General features: G+C 31.3%; 2 protein-coding genes across 9 annotated transcripts; both read right to left on the minus strand.

Moving 5' to 3' along the window:
* Positions 1-1,345: 1,345 nt before the first annotated feature.
* On the minus strand, positions 1,346-4,648 carry LOC111287072 (dirigent protein 18-like). The gene has a single exon (XM_022877284.2). The coding sequence runs from the start codon at positions 4,098-4,100 to the stop codon at positions 3,351-3,353; it is 750 nt and encodes a 249-aa protein (XP_022733019.2). The 5' UTR covers positions 4,101-4,648; the 3' UTR covers positions 1,346-3,350.
* Positions 4,649-6,558: 1,910 nt separating this feature from the next.
* Positions 6,559-14,519, minus strand: LOC111287070 (Serinc-domain containing serine and sphingolipid biosynthesis protein). 8 transcript variants are annotated; one of them, XR_016341640.1, is made up of 13 exons: positions 13,913-14,519; positions 13,427-13,764; positions 12,993-13,069; positions 11,826-11,985; positions 11,600-11,624; positions 11,067-11,156; positions 10,113-10,284; positions 9,593-9,666; positions 8,427-8,595; positions 8,242-8,313; positions 7,871-8,042; positions 7,717-7,790; positions 6,559-6,830 (listed from the first exon to the last, which is right to left on the minus strand). XR_016341640.1 is itself a non-coding variant. In XM_022877279.2 (13 exons), the coding sequence occupies exons 2-13, from the start codon at positions 13,659-13,661 to the stop codon at positions 6,751-6,753; spliced, it is 1,362 nt and encodes a 453-aa protein (XP_022733014.2). In that variant the 5' UTR covers positions 13,662-13,764; positions 13,913-14,489; the 3' UTR covers positions 6,559-6,750. The 8 variants fall into 8 exon arrangements, 5 of the variants coding, with proteins under 5 accessions (XP_022733014.2, XP_022733012.2, XP_022733015.2 ...); XR_016341641.1 differs by having other exon boundaries at positions 8,526-8,595; positions 13,913-14,508; XR_016341642.1 differs by having other exon boundaries at positions 8,526-8,595; positions 13,427-13,662; positions 13,913-14,507.
* Between the last annotated feature and the right edge of the window lie 7,436 nt (positions 14,520-21,955).

Consider the following 21,955-nt stretch of genomic DNA (forward strand, 5'->3'; position numbering starts at 1 on the left):
AAGGATAGGATAAATTTAAAACGTTATGGCCTGATTCTTTATAACATCCCCAATTGAGTCATCAAACTGTCTTCACATATAAAACTGTAAATCTATAGCTAGACTTAACAATAGGAGCACCAATCTCTTATTAAAGTATGATTGACCACCTAATGAATCTATCTTTTTAAAGAGCTTCTAAGTTTGACTAAAGGTCTCTAAAGAATAGGTTCTGACTTTCTGAACAAAATTAAGTTCGAGAGTTCGATTACGTGTAGGAAAAGTTATAGCACCCCACAACGCCTATCTTAAGATAATACCATTTTATTTTAAATTATCCTAACAATTATCTTGGTTCTAGTAGTTTTTATTTTAATGTTTAAATATTAAAAATAACTTCTAAGATTTCTTCATCAATATAGAAGAATTCTTAAGAATACTATCTCACCTCAAAAGTATTCAAGAATCTCATTTATTTTTTTGAAAAGACTTCATCGTTAGAAAATTGTTTAATCATTTTTTATTGAAAATATTTCTTATTATTCTACCATTTGGATCAAATTAAAAATATCTTCTCACCTAGAAATTTTTTAAATAATCAACCATTTACAATTATTAAAAATTTCATCATCAAAATTTATTTTTATTTTGATTTCTAAATTTTTTACTATTTGGGTCTATTTAGATATTCTTTTTGTTTTTATCTTTGTTTAGAATTTTTTTTGTTTTTTTATCTTTAGAAAGAAAATAATATGACAATTATTTTTAAAGTTTTATTTAAATTCTTCCACTATATTGGATAAATTTAAAGAAATTTCTCGCCTAGAGATTTCTTAAAAAATTTATTATTTGAAATTTTTAAAAATCTCATCATTGATAATTGTCAAATATTTTTAAAATTTTATTAAACTTATTTATATTTTATATTTTATTTTTTACAATTATTCTTTTTAAAATAATTTTCTATAATTCTCCTAAAAAAATTTAATCATGTAAGATACTTAAAAAATAAATAAACGATCAAAATAAATAAATAAATAAACCAATAATAAATAAAAAAAAATCCAAAAACTTGGCTCAACTTAGCTTCACTTCACTACTCAATATCAGGAGCTGAATACCAGGTCAGGTGGAACAAGTCGGGTCGGGTATAACAAAACACACAGATCTTGAAAGCTAGTTTAAGGGTAAAACGGCATCATTTAATCTATGTATAAAAGTTCAAAATTTCATTTCCTCCCTCAAATTTTCACTTGCTCTCTCTCTTTTTACCTTATTTTTTCTCTTCCTCTCTCAAGGAACAGAAGAACCCAGGTTGGAAACTTTAAGGGTTTACAGATCTCGACACCGATGCCATCATACTCTGCCACTGTCTGACATCCAGTCAAGCTGAAATTTTCACTGTCGCTACTTCTCACTCTCCTCGTCTCGAATATGGGCTCATTTTTTCAAAAATCCACCTCAATGTCCCTAATCTGAAGCAAATATTTATGATTTTTTTCCACAGTCTTTGTTCTTTCTCACCATCCAATCTTTCCCAACTTTCAGTATATTGTTTCTCTTACCAATCTCTTCATCCTCACTGTTCAGATCTCCCAGAAGTCACGCCGATCATCGCCTACCCCCACTACTACTAAAGGTGGGTTCCTCTTCCCCTTTTTACTTGTATTCTCTTCCATTTTGTTTTATTCTTTTCCTTTTCTATTTTTAATCTCCTTTGATTTCTAATCTTGCTTCATTTCCTCTCTGAATTTGTGTTGGTATGGCTGACTAACGATGGGTGATTGTCCAACTAGAAACTAATGGTGGTGGCAGGTCTCGGTTCCTAGAAGCTCGGTGATGGCTCTGTATGTGTTGCTGTTTTTTGTGTGATTCTCTATTTTTGCTCTCAATACTGCTGTGTGTTGTTCTGTTTTTTCTGGGTCTTTTCTCTGATCACTTCCCCCATTTTCTTTACAAAATAGAAACTCTTATTGATCAATGCAAATGGCAACTATTGTTCGTGGGTCACTCCCACCACCAAAAAATTTTTGGATTTATTGTGCTTGATGATCTTTATTTGTTGTGTATCTGATGAATTTTTGTTTGATTGCTTGTGTATTGGACTTCTCTATTCTGGAGCTTTGAGATTCTGCTGCTGATGCTGACAGATTGGGTTTCTCTATTTGCTAGGAACGGGTTTTCTGAGGATTAGGCTAGAAATTGGGTGTATTTTCTCTGTGTTTCTCGTGTTTTTCAGCTTGAATTGCCATGTGCTTTTTTTGTTTTCCTGTGATTTTTCTCTAATCACTTGCCCTGTTCCTTTTCGTTGTGATTGCAAGGATTTATAAGCCAAAGCTGATAGAGTTTCAGCTCAATTTCAATTCGTTTTACAAAGCTGAAGATTAGCACCTAATCTTGTAGATAACAATTATCACTAAGCTTAATCTCAAACTTCCAATTTTATTTTTTTTAATCAGATAATGAAGAAAGAAAAAAAAAAAGAAAATAAACTAGAGATAAACCACAAAATAAATAAAATAAATAAGTAAATATGATAAATACAAAATAAAGTCTAAAATAAAAACAAATAAAACCCTACAATCAAGCTTGAATCGGGCTCCAATTAACAAAAATCTCCGGATAAAATGGAGTGTCTACAAAGACTTGAAAAATCAACAACATTAATCACTAAATGGATAATAGATTTACAGGAAAATGACTAGATAAGAAAGAGTAAGAGATTTCATCATCTTTGGGTTTAATGAATTAAACTTTTCACTTCATCTTCATGAAGTGATTAATTGTAATAATAGGGTAAAGAAACTGATAATTGCTGGAATTGAATGCATTATGCTTTAAACATTCCCTTGGAAGATTAATCACTAAATAGATAATTAATTGACAAGAAAAATGGTTGGATAAGAAAGAGGAAGAGATTTCATCATCTTTGGGTTAAACTTTTCACTTCCTCTTCATGAACAGATTAATTGTGATAATGGGGTAAAGAAACCGATAATTGCTGGAATTGAATGCTTTGTAATTTGAACATTCTCTTGGAAGAGCACTTTGAAATTGCAAAGCTTTAATTTACAAGTTGAAAGGTCAAACCAATTTGTAGAGTTGCACGGTCAAACAAATAGAAAGATTTCTATAAAATGAGAGAATAGCTTATTTATGAAGTTAACACATGATGACTTCTTATATAACTGTAAGTTCAAATAGATTTATGTTAGATAGGGGATGGAAGGGATTTAAGAGATCGGTAAATCAAAGGAAAAATATTTTAAACTTTGTAATTCTTACATTGAAAGATTGAATCCAGAAAGAAAGACCATATTTCATTTTGTCACACAACCAGACACATAATTTTCAAGACATCATGCAACTTTTTAGTATTTGAGATGGACAGTGATCCTCAGCAATGTCTCAGCACCATCAGTAACATGTTGACCAGGTGGTATAAGTGGTCGAACTTCAGCAAGTCCATAAGCATTTTTAAACTTGCCTGTTCCACCCGTCACTGATACATGTGACATGGTGCTTCCAATCTTGTACACTCCGTAGAAGTTGAGGTTGTCGTTGTATTCGCCACCCTCAATCATGGCTGTGAATGCCATCATTTGGGTTGTTCCATCTGCAGAGCTAGCCACATAAACTCCTTGAGCTTTTCCCATTGCCTGTGACCCCAAATCAGGGCTGTTAGTGAGTATGTCATCGATGACGGTGATTGTTCCGAAGCCTAGTCCCAAGCCATCTGGTCCCAGAGGGAACTGAGGATTACCATTTTGATTTTGATTTCCTGCGAAAGCTGTACCAGCTAAGCCAGTTCCTAATGGGAGACCATTGATGCCATTGATAGTAGGAACAGCACCATTGGCATTGGGGATTGCTACTCCACCTTGTGGGGGGAGGAATCCCACTGGCTTAGCAAAAGGTACCTGACCACTGTAGATGTTTCCTAGTAATCCAGTTATTGGTCTAGCTGTGGGGCTACTTCCTCCAAGGATATCATGCATGTAGAACTCAAGGACCGGTTCTTCTGCTGCTGCTGCTGCTGCGGTGCCTGCTGCCAAACATGTTACCATGTAGGCAGCATCAATCAGCAATGTAATGAAAACTGGGGAAAGTTGCTTGGACATTTTGGAATGTTTGCTTGATCAGGGTCTTTGGTTTTCTAATGAATTGCTGCACCGAAGCTCTTTGAGATTAGTATGCCAGTCATTATGAAGCTTGCTCTTTAAATAGAGACTTAGCTAGAGAGGAAAGCATCAGGCTATGGAGTTGTTGGAAGGATTTGTGGTGGTGAAGTTGTTGGTGTGACATTAGCTATGACAAGTTTGTCATTCTATTTTTCTTTTCTTGGTGTATTGGTTAACTTTTCAATCAAAGAAAATTTGGCAGTACCGATACTCTCCAGAGTTATGAGATAGATTTCCTTGAATTCTTTGTTTTTTTTTGTAAAGTTAATAGTAATAATATAATCTGATTATATTAGCTTCATATCTCTGTGAACATTAAAGTTTTTTATTAAACAAGTAAACAAGTCAAACATGAACGAAATTTTTTACGTTCATGATATGTTCATTTAATTAATGAACTCTAAAATATTGTTGGTGATCATCTTTTAAGTTAAATAAATGAACAAAAACTAAATATTTTTATGATCTATTCGCTAAATGTTCTCCTTATTTACAGTGCCACGTTAAATCAAGTTTGTTCACAAACTCTTTGTTAAACGTTATTTTCTGGTTTACACTCCTATATTGATTGAAGACACATTGATATTGAACAGCATAAGCAAATTCTTTGTTTGACTTCCATTTGGACCGGTCAACCCTTCATTTTCGTTCTCTCACCTCTTCTTCAACTGCCACAAAGAATCAGGACACTTTCTTTCCATGTTTAGTTTTATCATTTTGAGAGAAGCTCTTTCGGTTCTTATTATTACTAAGAAGGAATTTTATTGATAAGGAAGAAATACAGAAGATACATCAATCAAAATGAAGGATGAATCGTAATCATCCCCAAACCCCTGCAGCAGTCTTGGACATTGCCTGCTATTGATTCATTCAACCAAATCATTTTTAACATTTTGGTGAGTGGTTAATTTTCTTGTTTAAATCAAGTGTAGCACTATGCCACCAGAACACACCAATGACTGTTTTAAGTTGAAAGAAAAACTTTTTGGTGTTTCGTTGCCACTAATAATTGGTTCTGTAGATAAACATATAGCCATTGAAGTGCCAAAGAGCAATCTCTTTTAGACTTTGACTTATGAACTTCAAATTTTGGTACGAGTGTCAATCATGCATGTATTGCCCTGAGGCACCTCGAGTCATGGCAACCTGGCTTTTGGTAGTTTCCTTCAGGCAATTCCTAGCTTTTTACAGTCAATTCAGGACCCCAATTTTATGAACAATCATGATAATAGGTTGTCGGATCCAACTGCATATAATTTAATTGAGGATTGCAGGATTTTAGCCTGCATCATCTTTCATCTCATGGATTTGGTGGAAATTAGAAGGTCCTACAGAGTGGAGTTGTTAGCTGTAGCTGAGCAAATGGAGAACACAATAGTTCACCAGACTTATTAAGTTGGACCCTGTTTCTATAGGATATGCTTAGAGACTTGAACAGATGGAAAACTCTTATTTACCATAACTAAGTCCATTAAGAAGTAAAATTTTTCTATCAATCATTGGCAGTTAATAAGAAGTGAAGTCTTCCCTTCGATGTTTATTTACCCACCTTAAAAAGTGAGATCTACTAGATTTGAGGTTCCAATCTCAATGCCTACAACGTCCTTTATTCTCTAACTGCTACCTTCTTTGTACCAAAAAGATTTGTAACTCCAAGCATAGAGGATGCTTAAGATTTCTTCTTTACTTGGTGTAGTCATCTGATTCCTTATATTCCATAGAAGCAGCGTTAGATAGCAAACATAAATTATCATAATTCCATTATGGATTTCCAGCAAAACGTATTTCTTTTGGGTGACAAACATCCAAGGTATTTGTGAATGGAAATATCTTGTTAGATAAAAGGAAGTACAAACCATGCCAGCAAGAATTCGACAGGGAATATACTCTCCAAAACACTTTCAGTAGGTTATATGGACTACAATTCTCAGCAATGTCACTGCACCATCAATGAAATGCTGACCGTTGCTTCAGCAAAGCCACGTACATTCTTCAACTTACCAGTTCCACCAGTCATTGACAAACGCGGTCCCGATCTAGCATATGCCACAGAAATCTATAATCCATTTAACATCTTGAAAACCAAGGGTGAAGATCTCCAATGAGTCTCCTAGTAGACAGCAGACTTGGATCATAATGTAGAAATATTAGCTTGGGTGGAGTTACTATAGATTTTAAATTGGTGGCGAAGCTGTTGATTTATTCTGATTTCGAAATGTAAATCATTCTGCTTTAACCATTGCTCTTCTGCATTAATTCTTTTATTTTTTAGTACAAACCATATGCAGTGAGTTGGTGGGACGCAAGCATTTGATGGCTACCAGCTTTGACCAAGGATACTAAAGAGCAATTCTATCTTTGCTTTATTTGCAAATGGCTCAACAAAGATATTATGTCGTTAATCAATTCAAAGCTCTCATTCTTGATATAATCATGCTAGATTTCTGAATTCTTTCTCGTGTTTTACATAGCTCAAAGCTTGAATCCGACAAGAACAACTAGCGGAGAAAAAAATGGAAAGAATGAAGAAATACAACAATGGAGATGTGATACAATCTTAATTGCAAAACAAAGTACCGGCAAGGTTGAGTTATATGCTTATCTGCTGCACAGACTCCTCATTGTTCTCGACCTTAGGTTGCTTCACAACAGGGGCAATCAACTTCCACACTGTACCAAAGAAAAGAAATAAAGGACAAATATCAGTCTTTTGCTCACAACCTGGCTCGGGTTATCTTTAACTTAATAATGATTTCATTCCAAATATTATACAATTAACCTTTGAAAGTAAAATTTTTTAAAAGATTGGCTAAAAGTAAGACTTGGTTGGCCTAGATAAATTGCATCAAAGTGATTGTTTATCAGCCAAATTTTGCACAAGAAATTATATGTAGAATTGCCAAAGAATGATACAGAAAAAAGGGGATGGCAGGAGTATGTTGACGCTGCTAAATTTTTTAATTTTTTATTTTGCCCTTCATTTCCAAATAGTTGGTAACATCAAGCTACTCCCAGCTGATTCCATAATCACATAATGTTTGTGCTAAATTGGCCAAGCTGGGTTCGAGCTCTTCTACCTTATCATGGTGCCATTCCAAATTTAGCTAAGAAAAGCTCCTACCTAGCATGCCATTTGTTTGTGATAAATTTGAACTAGGGAGAAGAGCTCAGAGATAGGCATGAGAGAGTTGAGAAGAAGAGCTCAGAGAAGAGAATGAGAGAGTTGGCAGAAGAATACCTGGAGAGAGTGGGGTATTTATACAAGTTAGCTCGGACTAAACAACCAAAACACCACTGGTCCAATTGTGAGAAGTGCTGCTAAATGCACCCCACCCTTTTCTCTTCACACTCAATTGTGAGCCACTTTCTTAGGGTAAAAGACAATTATACCTTATAACCCAAAAATGCCCCTAACACATAACTTTAGGCAGATAACTTCCTAAAGCTAAAAGCAACTAGCTAAGGAAGTAAATCCCATCTCATACTCTTACGGAAATTTAAGTTGCAAAAAGACAGAAGTGATCTGAAGGGAAATGCATAACATGAATTCACTTACTGTATATCGTGGCTGCAAACCACTCGTTGATGATTTTCACCCATGTACTTGTCCAGCCAACATCAATGCTCCATCTGATTGTTGTAAAATGAGTACATGAATATACACTAGAAAGTACTCTCAGAAAAAATTTTACAAGTAATCTAACACTCACTTCCTTGCTGAGTCTTCCAGGTTCCAACTGATGAACAACATTGCAAAATACATGGCACCCAAGGAGAATATCATGTGGAAAAATCCATAGTTATAACGGATATCATCCTCTAGTTTCACCTCATCTTTGCGAAACTGGAAAACCATAAGAGCTGCTCATGACTATTTCTTATCTAAACAGACAACTACCAAAAAATAGCACTATTCAGCTGCCTTTCAAATATAATCTCAACGAATAAACACTAAATAGCTGTGAAGTATTCATCAGTAGATACACTTTGAATAAATGGAAATTGAAAACACCAATGTTCAGAAATTTAATTTTGCAACCTGAAACAAATGCAATTAAGCCCGAAAAAAGGAGTAATTTACCTGAAATGATTTCGAATCAATCCCTGTCGAAAAGGTTGCCATGACAATGGCACCTATTGCTATCAGGAACCCCTGAAAATGAGAGAAAAAATGACTACAACAGTTTAGAGAAATATCAAGCAACAGGGAGGCAAAGAGATGAATTTAAAAAATTTAGGAATACTTGGAAGACAAAAGTTGCTCACAACTTTGTTATGTTTGGGCTGAAAAGTATAAAATACAAGATTATAATTGCAGAAAATATCTACTTGTCTAAGTTTGGAAAAGGAATTTCCAACTCTTACAAGTATGGTGGTCCAATCACCATGTCGATCATTTGGCTTTTGTATGTTGCATTTTTCATCAGCTGGTTCACTGAAAAGCCATGTGGTAAAACCAAATGTCAGTTTTTCTTCTGTTAATTTTTTGCTGCAACTCTAAAAGTTTACAAAATATGAAGCTAATAATAGAAATGCAGGGAAGCAAACTATTTTAAGCATGCAGGAATTAGAGTCATTTAACCAGAGAAAGAATCAAGAATCAAGGAATACAAAAGCAACTCTAGACCTGAAACATCTTCCAACATATTCGAAGTAGGGAATTGATTTGAAGTTGATATCATCAGAATTCAACAAGAATTTTGTTTATTAAATAAAACTGGAAATGCATATCATGAGAAACCTGAAGCATATTATAATAGCTCACACCTAAAAACATCAGCATCTGGAAAAAGGAATAATATGTATAACAAGAAGAATTGGCAATCTGCAGGAGATAGTGCTGCTAAGGTAAGAAAGTGACTTGGAATTGAGCCATTATGACACAAGTAGTGACCCTTGAACAATGAAACTGAGTGACTTGCTCCTTTAATCTTCAACAATGACATAAATGGATGGTAAAAAGAAAAAACCAAGGATCACAATGTGGTACAAAATGTAGAGAAAACTTAGACTTCTTAAAGTGATATTTTCAGAAGATGCACCACATTTCCAACACACTCTATTTGCCGAGATATAAGTTAAACCAAATTTCAAATATTGCGATTAAATTTTGGCCTTCATAGTGACATTATGATCATGCATGTACTGAACAATTACACTTCTTCCTGCTACCTTTGAAGCCTTGATCTAAAGGCAAACACATATCTATCTAATCTAACTATTAAAACACAAGGTGGGGCATATTAGTGCAACAGTACATTGATCCACAGTCATTACTGAAGTAGGGTCATCCATATAGCAGTAGATTGGTTTTCATTAGCGTTGTTAATGTACAACATAAAACTTTGAAGCAAGAAATGCAAGCTAGCTCATAAGAGTGAGCTTCAGCTCAATTCATTGCAGAAGGTTAGAATATGGGATCAAGTCCTAACCTTCTAATAGCAGACCAACAGAGGAAAACAACATATGAAGCCATAATTCCTGAAGATAAAAGACCCCTATTAACCTGCATTAAGCATGAAATAGTAGCACTCTTTTTATCAAATCATTTTAGATTAATAAAACCCTTAGCATAAAGTGAGTTATTAGATATAAGTTATGATGCAATATCACAGCAGAAAAAAGAAAATAACACATAAAATTCCATAGCAAACATATAAAGTGGAGTTGCATGTTTCATATTGTTGCAGGTAGTGGATGATGATCCACACTATTACCATGGTGAAGTGAATACATACAAAAAAAAAAAAAAATCATCATGGTAATAACATAACACACTCTCAAATGTGTTATAGAACATAGATCATCATCTTTATGCCTGCAAATCTTTAATGCTAGTCTTTTCTTCCCCTTTCTCAAAAGAGGTTTTGTTATCTAAATCATTGGAAAACAGTGCTGAAAAATGCTCCAAGGTGCTAATGAATGATATTTCAAAGAAAGTGACTAGCATACCTTTGAATGCAAGGACATAGCCATCATCACTATAAGCAGAACGGCAGTCCATGTAATGAAGAATATGTTGAGAGAACATGCTGGTCTTGGGGCATAAAAATAGTACATGGACACAATTCCACAGATGGAAGCAACATAAAAAACTGTTGAGGTAAATAATGCAATGGAGCAGCTGCAAAAGGACAAGAAGATAGTGATACTTTAGCAAATGCATATTTAATTTCAAGAAAATGAAAAAGGCCTAAAAGGTTGTCTTATCCATAAATTAATTTATTATCATGACCTCTATCCACTTATTCATTCCAATTCTAGTGCCACTATCTATAAAATATGCATTCAGTGTTACAAAGGCAAGTCATGAAGGTTTATGCAGGGAATGTGATATGGCCAATGCAAATTGAATCTGCATAGTCAAGATAGCGAGATGCTTCCAGTATCTGTTAATTCTAAAAATATTTATATTTATTTCTTTGGTTAGGACAAAAATAGAATCATATTCTGATCAGTTATATTCCATGTACTCTATTTTCATTTTGCATTGCATGTTCCTGTTCACCACCCATAGAGGTAATTCAACACCCAGTTGCTGCAATCTTTCCTGTAATAGGATCTTTAATCTGGATAGGCATCACAAAGTCAATATCATTCAGGAATGATGTTCTCTACTTTCAGATTCACTGGAATTTGATATGATGATAAGCATTATAATCATTGCACCGACCATTTATTTTCTATTCCTCATCACTAAAATTCCTCATGCTCCATTATGACTTTTTGTACCAACTATATGAGAAAGTGTTTAAATCATCATCTATTATTCAATGGATGCAAATTTTGTCTATTTTACCTATCATACACTAATATTCCAGGAAAGCAAATGATCTTACGGATATGCAGACTTTGTAATAATTCCGTAATCTCAATGATATATAGCCTTAAGAAAGGAGAAAATACCTTTGTTTACTTTGCTCATCAGTTGCCCAGCGTTTATTCCACCATCTGATAAACTCAATCACACTTATAAGTTGCAGAAGGAGAAAAATCCTACATTACATGAGCAGAAAACTACATATTTAATCTTATACTCAGAAGCTAATGTGTAAGTTAAAAGAAAGTGCCTGGCATTGTTGTCAATTCTTTTAGGAGTTTGAAAATGAAACAATAAATATGTTTTATTGCTAACTGAAGCCTCTCCATGCTCTTCTAATAATTTTGCAGCTGAAAATGAATGATGCACCATGTGATGTGTGGCATACTCAAGTAATTAGGGGAAGAAAGTATGAAATTGTACAAGGTATAGTAAATAGATAACTTTATATTGTCTTTTCAGATCGATATCAAACCAAGAAGGCACATTGTTATAGGACACTTCAAATGGTTCTAATATTAGATTACAGTTTGTGCCATGATGTAAAGAAGATTGTAGCTGAGAGTGATTTCATAAAATGGAAAAATGTTAAATTAAAGGCCGGAAGCATAAAGAATACCCTGCACCAATGCGAGCAACTTCTCCTGCAAGAAGAGAAAATAAGCTCCTCAATTTATGGTTTCATGAAAAACTAGAAGTTCAAAGAAAAAGAAAGATCTTTTCTGTAGTTTGTAGATGATAGCTCGTCATCATCTAAATGTTTAAGTTGAGCTTTGGTTCATATAATCATATCAGCATGTTTAACATTTTCAAGTTCTTAGGCTTGGCTTTCGAAGCAAGCATACCATATATCTGAATAAATTCTGGAGGGAGGAAGAATGGAACCACCATTGATACAACCAATAGGAAAAACTTCGGTGCCCACCATTCCGAGTGCCATTTACTGAAAGCTTGGTATAATTTTCTTGCAGTAAATGTGGTAAGAAACATGAGAAAGAAAAAAATCTGAACTCTTTGTCAAGGAACCCAACTGTGAAAGATAGGAAAGTAAACAAGAAACTAAATATATAAGTAACAGAATAAAGATAACACTGTTTAAAACTCAACAGCATTGGTAACCTCTGAAAGTTTGAATTCTTAGGTAGGACTCTTTCTGATATTACAACTGTTAATTGGGCATCTAACATATTACGGATACCAGAATCTAGCATTTTATCCCAAAACACAGTATAATACTTTTACCTATGTTTGATACGAGGAAAAGAAGAAGAAAGAAAGAAAGGGAGGGAAAGAAAAATAGTGTTTGTTTCCTTCCTTTTCTTAGTTTGGTAGAAGGGAAATAAGAGGGGAAGAAAATGGATGGATTTATACCTTCATCATTTCCTCCAAATTTAATCCTTCCAAAATTGAGAGAAAACACTTTTTTTTACTTAAGTTAATCATTTTCTTTACAATTTCATCCTTAATCTCTTTCTCGCTCTCTATTTTTCACCTTCCATACCAAACACAAGAAAGGAAAAACATCTTTCTTTCCTCTCCTTCATTTTTCTTTCCTTGACATATTTCCTTTCCTCTATTTTCTACCTTCCTACCAATCATAAAGGAAGAAAGAAGAGGAAAGAACCGGATTTTTTGGGTCCAGCTCTCCTGCATTACTTTTCTATCCATTACTTTCCAACACACCTTTAATCACCATTCATAGGCTTGACATCCATAATTCATGGGTGGATGTTATCCATGTGAATGTTAAATTGGTGACTATAGATATATCGAATAGTAATGGATAAAAAATGTAATGGAGGGGAGTCCAATCTAGGAGAAAACTAGTCTCTTCAAAGAGACAATGTAGCAAATTAGAGGAGTATAATGAACAGGGGGGGCTGATAAATAAAAGCTCCAAAGAGAGTAAGAATACAGATTCCAATTTCTAAATGGAGAATATAATGACAGAAAGATGAGAATTCCCTGTGGAATGAAGGAGTAAATATAAAAAACTGATAAGTAAAAGATACAAAACATCCTAAACTCACACGGAGAACTCCCATTGCGTGAAAACAATCACTTCCACTGATTCCACAAGCTTTTTTATCTGTAAAAGAAAAAAAATAAAACATTTGCCACATAAAAATATAGAAAAGAAAATTAGAACATGTAATTAAATACTATTTTCTACCCATGTCCAGAAGAGGTTGCTTCAACAACAGTACATACTAGTACCAGATTCAGAAATTCTAAGGGTACAACAGCAAGTATATGCTGAAATTAAAGGACCCATAATTTGAGATTAAAAAAGATGAATCCTCAAATTGAAGCCGCATTGTGAATTGATATGATAAAAACCTTGGTAAGTTGGGAGTCATGACTCAACAACGGGTAGAAACCAAAAGTTAATTCATGAGAAAATCCTAATAAATTTGTGGAGTTCAAAGAGGAAAAATTGACTCACAATACAGTGGAGGGAAAACACTTTGCCCATAATCACGAATGAACCAGGCAATAAGATTAGTTATGAGAAAAATGATGCCATAAATATATCTGGCTCGAAGTGACTTCATCCTTTGTGCACAACATTCTACATTGTTTGGCTCAAATGAGGCCACTTCTTGCTGAGTAAGCTCAGAGTTGCTTGAACTTATCTGTACCACACTAGCTTCAACTGCTGCCGCAGACCCACTACTCATGCTGCCATTTTATTTGCAATGATCAGTATAGCAGACCCAGTATTTTCAGACAAAAGACAAAACAATTCTCTACCAGCCATTGCTCAATCATCTTAATATGGGCCTAAAAGAACACCAAAAACCATGAAAGGAGCTCTCTTTAATGGCCATGATGACAATGTCATTCAGATGATGAAAATGGAAGACAAGAAAAGAAAGAAATATACAGTGCAACAGTAAATGAGCTAAAAAAAAGGGTTGAAACTTGAAACCTTTTTGCTTCTGGGGCCTGATCCTTGGAGTGCAATTAGAGGCTTGCAGACCTGAAGGAGATAAATATAAATGAATCTCCTTGGTCACATCCACACGTTAGAATAACAAATAAGAAGAGCACCAAACAACCATGAAGAAACAATTTTTTAAGAAAAAAAAAAAAAAAAAAAGACGACTGCTACACACAATATAGCCGTTGCTTCTTTTCAGCCCATTTTTCATGTTCACTTTTTGTAATGTAACGATGATTCCATTATCATGTAACATTATTAACCCAAAGTTTGGACCGTAACATTACTTTTCTTTATTAATGTCAAGCTTTTTTCTTTTTCTTTGTCCAATTTCTTCTGGTCCATTTTGACTTTTGCGATAATGTCCGTTTTCAGTGAGAGTCATCTCGTCGTTATTCAGAGTTTGGGTTCGATTTTTATAAAAGAAAAAAAAACCATTTCAAAAATAAAATTTTTAAATATACCATATTAATGTAAAGAATAAATCTTTAAAATCGTTGGGAAAAAAATCCAATTCAAACAAAATTTGAATAAATTTTTATTCATTTATAAAAATATTAATATTTGATTATTATATAAATCTACATTATATATATCCAGCTCATTGTCTTGAAACTTATAAGTTACTTCCATCTTCTGACATCTTCTAAACAACAAACACATGACACAATTAGTCAGGACGATTGACGCTAACAAAAAAAAAAAAAAATAGTAGTAAGCGTGTTTTCTTATTAAGCAATAATGTCAAAGGGAGCCAGTCAGGAAGCTTCTTCAGTCCACAAACATTTACTAATTTGCCCAATTTTTATTTTTATTCCACACATGAATAGAATGCTTGTAGAAATAAAATATTTAATATGATTTTTAAATTTTAAAAATTATTTATGTAGTAATTGAATTGTATATTTATTAATTAATTTAATATTTATTTTAATATAATTAATTTTAAATAATAATATGTGATAGATAAGTAATCATATAAATATTATATTAATTAATATATTTATATTTTAAATATTAAATTATAAATTTTTAAAATTTAAATATGGTATTAAATATTTTATTATAATTTTAAAATTATTCATATTATTAACCTTTTTAATTTTAAGCGATATACACAGACTAAGAAAATGAAATATTTTAATTTTAATATAATTAATTATTAAAAGTAGGTTACTAGACATTAATTAAAACAAAATAAAAGGGTAAATAATTAAAGTAAAATTGAAAATGTTTGCGAGACTAATAGAGCAGGACAGGAGTCATATGACTCAACGCCAAATTATATTCTATTCTAGTATTACTGAAGGGAAAGAATGCAGTGATCAAGAAGAATACATGGTTGTTTGATTATAATGAATAAAAAATATATATGGTTAGGGTTAAGGACAAAGAATGCAGTGATCAAGAAGATAAAACACTGTTGGGCCCATGTCTTTTGTTTTCAATTTTCCATTTCTTCTCCTGATTTTGATTTTGGAGACAGCGTGTGGTCCCCCTTTCCTCCCCTTCACATCTACTACACATCGTGGGGCTCTCATCGGGCCCCTTTGGCTTTTGTAAAAGATTGGCTTTGCCGCGTTATCCTTAACTATTTGAAAATCTGCCACTTTTTTAAGGTACATTAAAGCACAAGCGTTCAAGAGTGAAGTCGAATTGGATGTAAGTCGGTCAACATTTAAAAATGTTTGTTTACAATTCAGTCCATCAATTAAAGTTTATTTACATTCATTTAATAAAAAATTAATATTAAAATATCTTTAATTTATTTTATATTGATATTTATAAATTTTTATGTAATTTATAATTAAAATTAAATAAAAATAAATTATTTCATAATAAAATATATTTATTAATCGAACTAAGCTTAAACTTAAAAATTTTTATCCAAACCTTGATTCAGATCAAGTCTGAGTTATGGGCAAGTCTAATTAGCACTGAAACTATGCTATTGTTCACGTAAAATTTTATATTTAACCCACTAGCATTATGCATAATATGGTTAAAGAAGTCTAAATTATTTAAATTATTTATTTTACAGTCTCTAATTGTGTTGAATTTGGATGTAAATTTCTTATTCAATAGAAAACATTTTCTGACACTCATTTTCCTTGTTTAAAAGCAAAATTTCAAGGTATGACACAAGCTATGATGTCAAAGCAAAATCCAGTTAATCGAACAAGAAGATTGCAATCTAAAACCAGCAAGTTAACTATAACAAACAGCAAGTTTCTGGTGAGACCTAAATTTGATCAAGTTTAATTAAGTCTCATTACTGCTTCAAAGTTTGCTATGGCACTCTTCCTCTTTTAGCTTTATTAATTATATATCTTGGTATTCATGTGTTTCCTTCTTTCTTGTTTTGAATTATGTTTTCATGAGTTGGTTTTTCACAAAAGAGATTATATATATATATATGATTTATATTTTATTATTTTAACCGTTGATTTTATATTTTATTCACATAAATTATGAATGTCAAATTTTTAAGTTAATAAAAAATATGTAACTATTTATTCCATAATAATAAAATTTTAACCGTTAATATATATTTTTAAAAAATAATGTTTTCAATCGAAATAATAGGAATTGCAATGGATTAAAATTGATATGCATAATAAATTTGAGTGGATTTTTAAATTTAATGATTAGTTTATAAAAATGTTAATCCTACATAAAATTATATATGTAATAGAACTGAAGTGTAGTTAGGCATTAAGTAATCAATAATAAAAATTGGGTTTAGGTTTGTCTTTGTTAAGAGTGAGCTGTAAACTTGTAGCTATAGGAATATATGATTAAAAAGTCATAAAATGGTAGAGGATTAGGTTAGATAAAAGTTGGCAAGAATAATGCTGGGGAAGGGGGTAATAGTGAGAACTTGGAAGCCTGAGAATGAAAACCTCTCTCCTCCTCCTTAAGTTTTCTTTTTCTTTCAATCAATTGCATAGCTTTCTTTTTTTTTTTTGGGTCTACTGGAATAATTTTTTTTTTGTCTACATGGTTTGAGGATAGAAGAAGAATGGCCGGTGGTGAAATAAAAAATTTTACTTAGTGGTTTAGCTCAAATATAATAATAATAATAATAATTAAACTTCTATGTCAAATCACAATCATTAAAAATTTTATAATTATCATTTTATATTTTGAAAATGTTACACAATAATTTTATCACCGATACATTTAAATACATCTTTTTTAAGGTATGTAAATGAGCCATTATTTTCTCATTGATTATCAAAACGAATTTTCAAGATATTTATTACTGTAAATGCTTTTTTCTACTGTAACAATGGCAACTAGTGAAATCAATTAATGTCAACAACAAATAAAATAAATGAGTAAAAAATTTCAAAATTTTTTAGTCTAAGAAAGGGCTTGAGCCTAAGGATGGCAAAAAATTTGATGGGAGCAGGTTTTTGCTGACTTTGACATCGACTTAACTCTTATAAAATTTTACTCTGTTCAAACTTGACTCAAAATGAGTAATTATTTTTTATGCCCAACTTTGACCGATTACATATATGTATAATCTACATCAAATTCAAATTTAATTTAATAAATTTAATTTAGTATAATATTTTTAAAAAATATTATCTTTTAATATAAATTACATCTTAATTATATAAATATATTATTTTTATTAAATTAATATCTTAAATTAAATTATTAAATAATAATTTTATTAATATATATTTATATATATATTGTACACACTCAATTTGGTCCGAGTCCGAATTAATTGGGCTTGATCCAAATAGGTAAGTCCATTTGTATTTTTATTTTTGTTTATTTATTAATAATAATATTTATTTATTTATTAATAATAATATTTATTTATTTATTTTTATTATTTTATTTTATTATTTATATATTAATGTTTATTTTATCATTTATCTATTAATATTTTTTTTGTTTATCTATTAATATTTTTATCTATTATTTGTTTTTTTTTTTTTACTTTATCTTTTTTCTTGATTGATTCCCGATTGGGACTAGATTTAGAAAAAATTAAAATTTTGACGTGAATTTGGAGCTGGTAGAGTTGTGATTGGATTCAAAGATTGAATTTAAATCCCAAAGGAAATTGAGATTGATCAAAAACTCTTCTGATCAATCCCTATAAATAGGTACTGAAGCATTCGAGAAAACAAAAAATACACAGAGAGGAAACAGAAATTAAAAAATGTTATGGTGCATTAGAATAGCTTTAGGAATTTGTGAGAATTTTTTTTTTACAAATTTTGAAGTTTTTTTCTGAAAAATTTTTAAAAATTTTCTAGAATTCGGTGAAATTTTTTGGTGAGATTTAAGTTTTTAGACGAGATTTTCGGCCAACTTTGAACTTTCCGACAAGTTACCCAGTTTTCGATATAACCTCTCAGAAACCGACCAACTTTTCGACGAGAAACCCAAATTTTGGTAAGAATTTTTAGAATCCGACTAAATATCAACTGATGTTCTTGAGGGGGTAGAGAGAGAGGGATGAAAAGGATTCTGCTGGGAAAGGTTGAAATTAGCCTTTTATAGCTCTCCAAAATGATGCTGTTTTGAGCTTAAAAAAATTCTAGGATCCGCGTGTTTTCATTCGGATGACCCAACCCGTTGCGCTAACCCGCTTCAACCTGCTACATGAACCCTGCTATTGAGCCGAGCCAAGCCAAGCCGATTGCCAGCCGAGCCACATTTTGAGCCGTGATTTATGTCTTAAGTCGAGCCGATCTTAGCCGTAAGCCGAGCCATTTTCTTTTTTTTTGTATTTTTTGTATTTATTTTATTTATGTGTTTAATTATTTTAAAAGTATTTTTGCATAGTTTAATTTAATAAAATAATAAAAATAAAAATTTTGGGAATAAATATTAATTATCCAATGATAGAATTTATAAAAATTTCAAATGGTAAATTTTTATAAAATTTTTAAGTGAGAAATTTTATTTAAATTTGTCCCAAATGGTAGAATAATTTAGACAAGGTTTCAATAACAATAATTAATATTTATTTTCAATTCAAAAAAATTAAAAAATATAAAATATAAAATATAAAATTTTGGAATTAAATATAAATTACCCAATGATGAGATTATTAGAAATTTTAAATGGTAAATTCCTAAGAAATCTTTAGGTGAGAAATTTTATCTAAATTTGATCCAAATTGTGAAATAATTTAGATGAAAATTTCAATAAAAGTAATTGTATTTATTTTTCCAAACTAAAAATTTGGCTTGAAAATATATGATAATTATCCAATGATGAGATTCTTATAAGTTTCAAATGGTAAATTTCTAATAAATCTCTAGGTGAAATTTTTTTTCTAAATTTGACCTAAATGGTGGAATAATTTAGATGAAATTTCAATAAAAATAATTGTCATATTATTTTTTTTCCAAAGAAAAATAAAAAGAATTTCTAAATAGGCCTAAATGGTGAAAAAATTTAGAAATTCAAAAAGAAAAAATATTTCTAATTTGGCCCAAATGGTGGAATAATTAGATCTGTTTTTCACTAAAAAATAATAAATAAATCTTTTTCTGACGACAGAACCTCTTCAAGAAATTAAATTGGATTCTTGGATACTCTTGAGGTGAGGAAATATTTTTTTAAGAATTCTACCAGATTGATGGAATAATCTCATAAATATTTTAACTTAAAATTTGAAACCATTAGACTCAATACTTTAGGATAAATTCGAAATAATATGGTACCATCCTTCGGATGGGCATGTGGGGGTGCTATAACCTTTTCCATATGTAACCGACACCCGAATCCTGTTCTGGTTAGTATACCCGAATCTATTCTTTTAAGGACCCTTAGTCAAGCTTAGGAGTTTCTTAAAATGATAGATTTCCTAGGTGACCAATCACACCTAGTTAAAAAAGATTGGTGGCAACTCCATTCATTTGTTAAATCTAGCAATAGATCCCCGGATCTAGATGTTATGATATATATAAATATAAAATTAAATAAATAATTAAAAAATATATTTTATATATCCCTAGACGAATCAAGTTGGAGTACTTTAAAACCCACCTCTAATCTAATTTCAATTTTTTTAAAAAATATTCATCCTACCTCTAACCCAACTCCTAATTTTTAAAAACAAAAAGTCGCCCTATTAGTTAGGGCAAGTCAAAACCCATTAGATACAAGTTATCTCTCCTTGAGCTTTCGTTAGACCTTTAATGACTCTACCCATGAGGATGGCTTCATTCGAACCTGTTAATCTTGAATTGATTTTTATTTTAAAATGACAAAACATTAAATTAAATAAGCTTGATCAAAATTTTGAAAAAAAATATTTAATACATGTTTTTTAGTTTTATATTTTGATACTAAATAAATAATATGATTTTCAAAATTTAAATAAACCTTTCTTTATGTTTTCTTATTTTTCAAATCAAAATTATTTTTAAATATTATTTATTTAAGCTTAAATAAAAGTTCAATTGTTGTTTTTAAAGTGACCTTATTCATTTTAGATTCAATACAATTTTGATAATATTGATTTTGAGAAATAGATTAAAATAAGAAAGTTGTTTTCTAATTGAAGACACTCATTTTGTTTTTTTTCTTTTTCTTTCTCTTTTTCTTTTGCTTCTTCATTTTTGGTAACTCTTTTGGCAGCTGCTTGCAACTGCATTGTCAGTAGCCCTGACAACCACCGACAACCATTCTGACAGTCGATGGTTACCCTAGTCCTAGGCCACCAAAATCTTCTTTTTGCTTTATAAATAAAGCAATGAAATCGATGAAAAATGGAAGAGGAGAGGAGGAAACCCTTGCAAAAAAAAAAGATAAAAAAATACACTGCCTGATTCTCAAAAAAAAAAAAAAGGCTTTCTGTGAAAAATAAATAGGGAAGGAAATCCTGAACAAAAAAAAAAGAGTTTCTAGAATAAAAAAAAAATTCTTCTGGCCAAGAAAAAAAACCCATTCAAACAAAAATCACAGTCCTTGTCGATTGGGCCAAGCAAGACTAACAAAAATTTAAAAAAAAAGTCATTTTTAGTAAAAAAAAAAAAGAAATACTGAAATTTTAAAATCTCGATCTACATCGATCGGGGCTATTTTCAGTGAAAAAGAGGTCGGACCTAGCGAGAGGGGGTTGAGGGGAACGTTTTAGTATTTTTTGGATATTTTTGGATCATCGTCAATAGCGATCGACGACCGACTGTGGCGAGTGATTAACCGACCGACGCACCCAACATTGGGGCTAAAAAAGAAGAAGAGAGGATTTTTTTTGTGAGGATAGAATGACTAAAAAAAAAATCTTGGGCCTTTTATACCAACTACGAAAAATCAAAACGATGTCATTTCAATAAAGACCATAATGGCGTCATTTTAAGTCCAGGATCCACACATCATCCCGTGACTCAACTCGGGGTCCGCGCACCTGACCTGACGACCCGTTTCACCTTTAGCTTCTGATCGATCCATCTGAACCAGAAATCAAACTACTAAACCCGAGCCTGACTGGTACCTAACCATTGAACCCGAGTCGGATCGATGTCAAACAGCTAAACTAGACCAGACCTTCGAACCGTTATACTGACATTGATCAGACCGTTAACCGATTTGGTTCAGGTAAAAAAAAAATTTTTTGAATTTTTTATTTTTTAATATTATTTTTGTTACTTTAAATTTTATTATTAATATTTATACAAGTTAAAATATTTAAATTTGCTATAATAAATTTTTGTTGTTTTATAATATTAATAAATAAAGATATATAACGAAATATATTGTTAAAATTTTTATAATTTTGTTATTTTTTAAAATAAAACTAATAATACAAAAATTAATAAAAAATGTAAGAAAAAGAAATTTTTATCCGACGATGAGATTCAAAGATACTCCGAGTAGTAATACTTACGAAATTTTTAGGTGATAATATTTTTTTTAAAATACTACCAGTGTATTAGAATATTTATAAAAAAATTTTCAATACAATAAAGATTTTTTTTATAAAATAGTAAATATTGATTAATAAATTAGTAATACAGTGATAAAAAAAAGAAATTTTGTCCGATTATG

The sequence above is a fragment of the Durio zibethinus genome, chromosome 4 (assembly GCF_047325235.1).
Source record: "Durio zibethinus cultivar Kanyao isolate XHJ-2024 chromosome 4, ASM4732523v1, whole genome shotgun sequence".
Taxonomy (NCBI): domain Eukaryota; kingdom Viridiplantae; phylum Streptophyta; class Magnoliopsida; order Malvales; family Malvaceae; genus Durio; species Durio zibethinus.

Coding starts and splice junctions, on each gene's coding strand:
- LOC111287072 (XM_022877284.2), bottom strand. CDS start 4,100: ATGTCCAAGCAACTTTCCCCAGTTTTCATTACATTGCTGATTGATGCT.
- LOC111287070 (XM_022877279.2), bottom strand. CDS start 13,661: ATGAGTAGTGGGTCTGCGGCAGCAGTTGAAGCTAGTGTGGTACAGATA. Junction 8,005..8,241: donor TTGATTCGAAATCATTTCAG/GTAAATTACTCC, acceptor ATGGTTTTCCAG/TTTCGCAAAGATGAGGTGAA. Junction 7,791..7,870: donor CTGGAAGACTCAGCAAGGAA/GTGAGTGTTAGA, acceptor TACAACAATCAG/ATGGAGCATTGATGTTGGCT.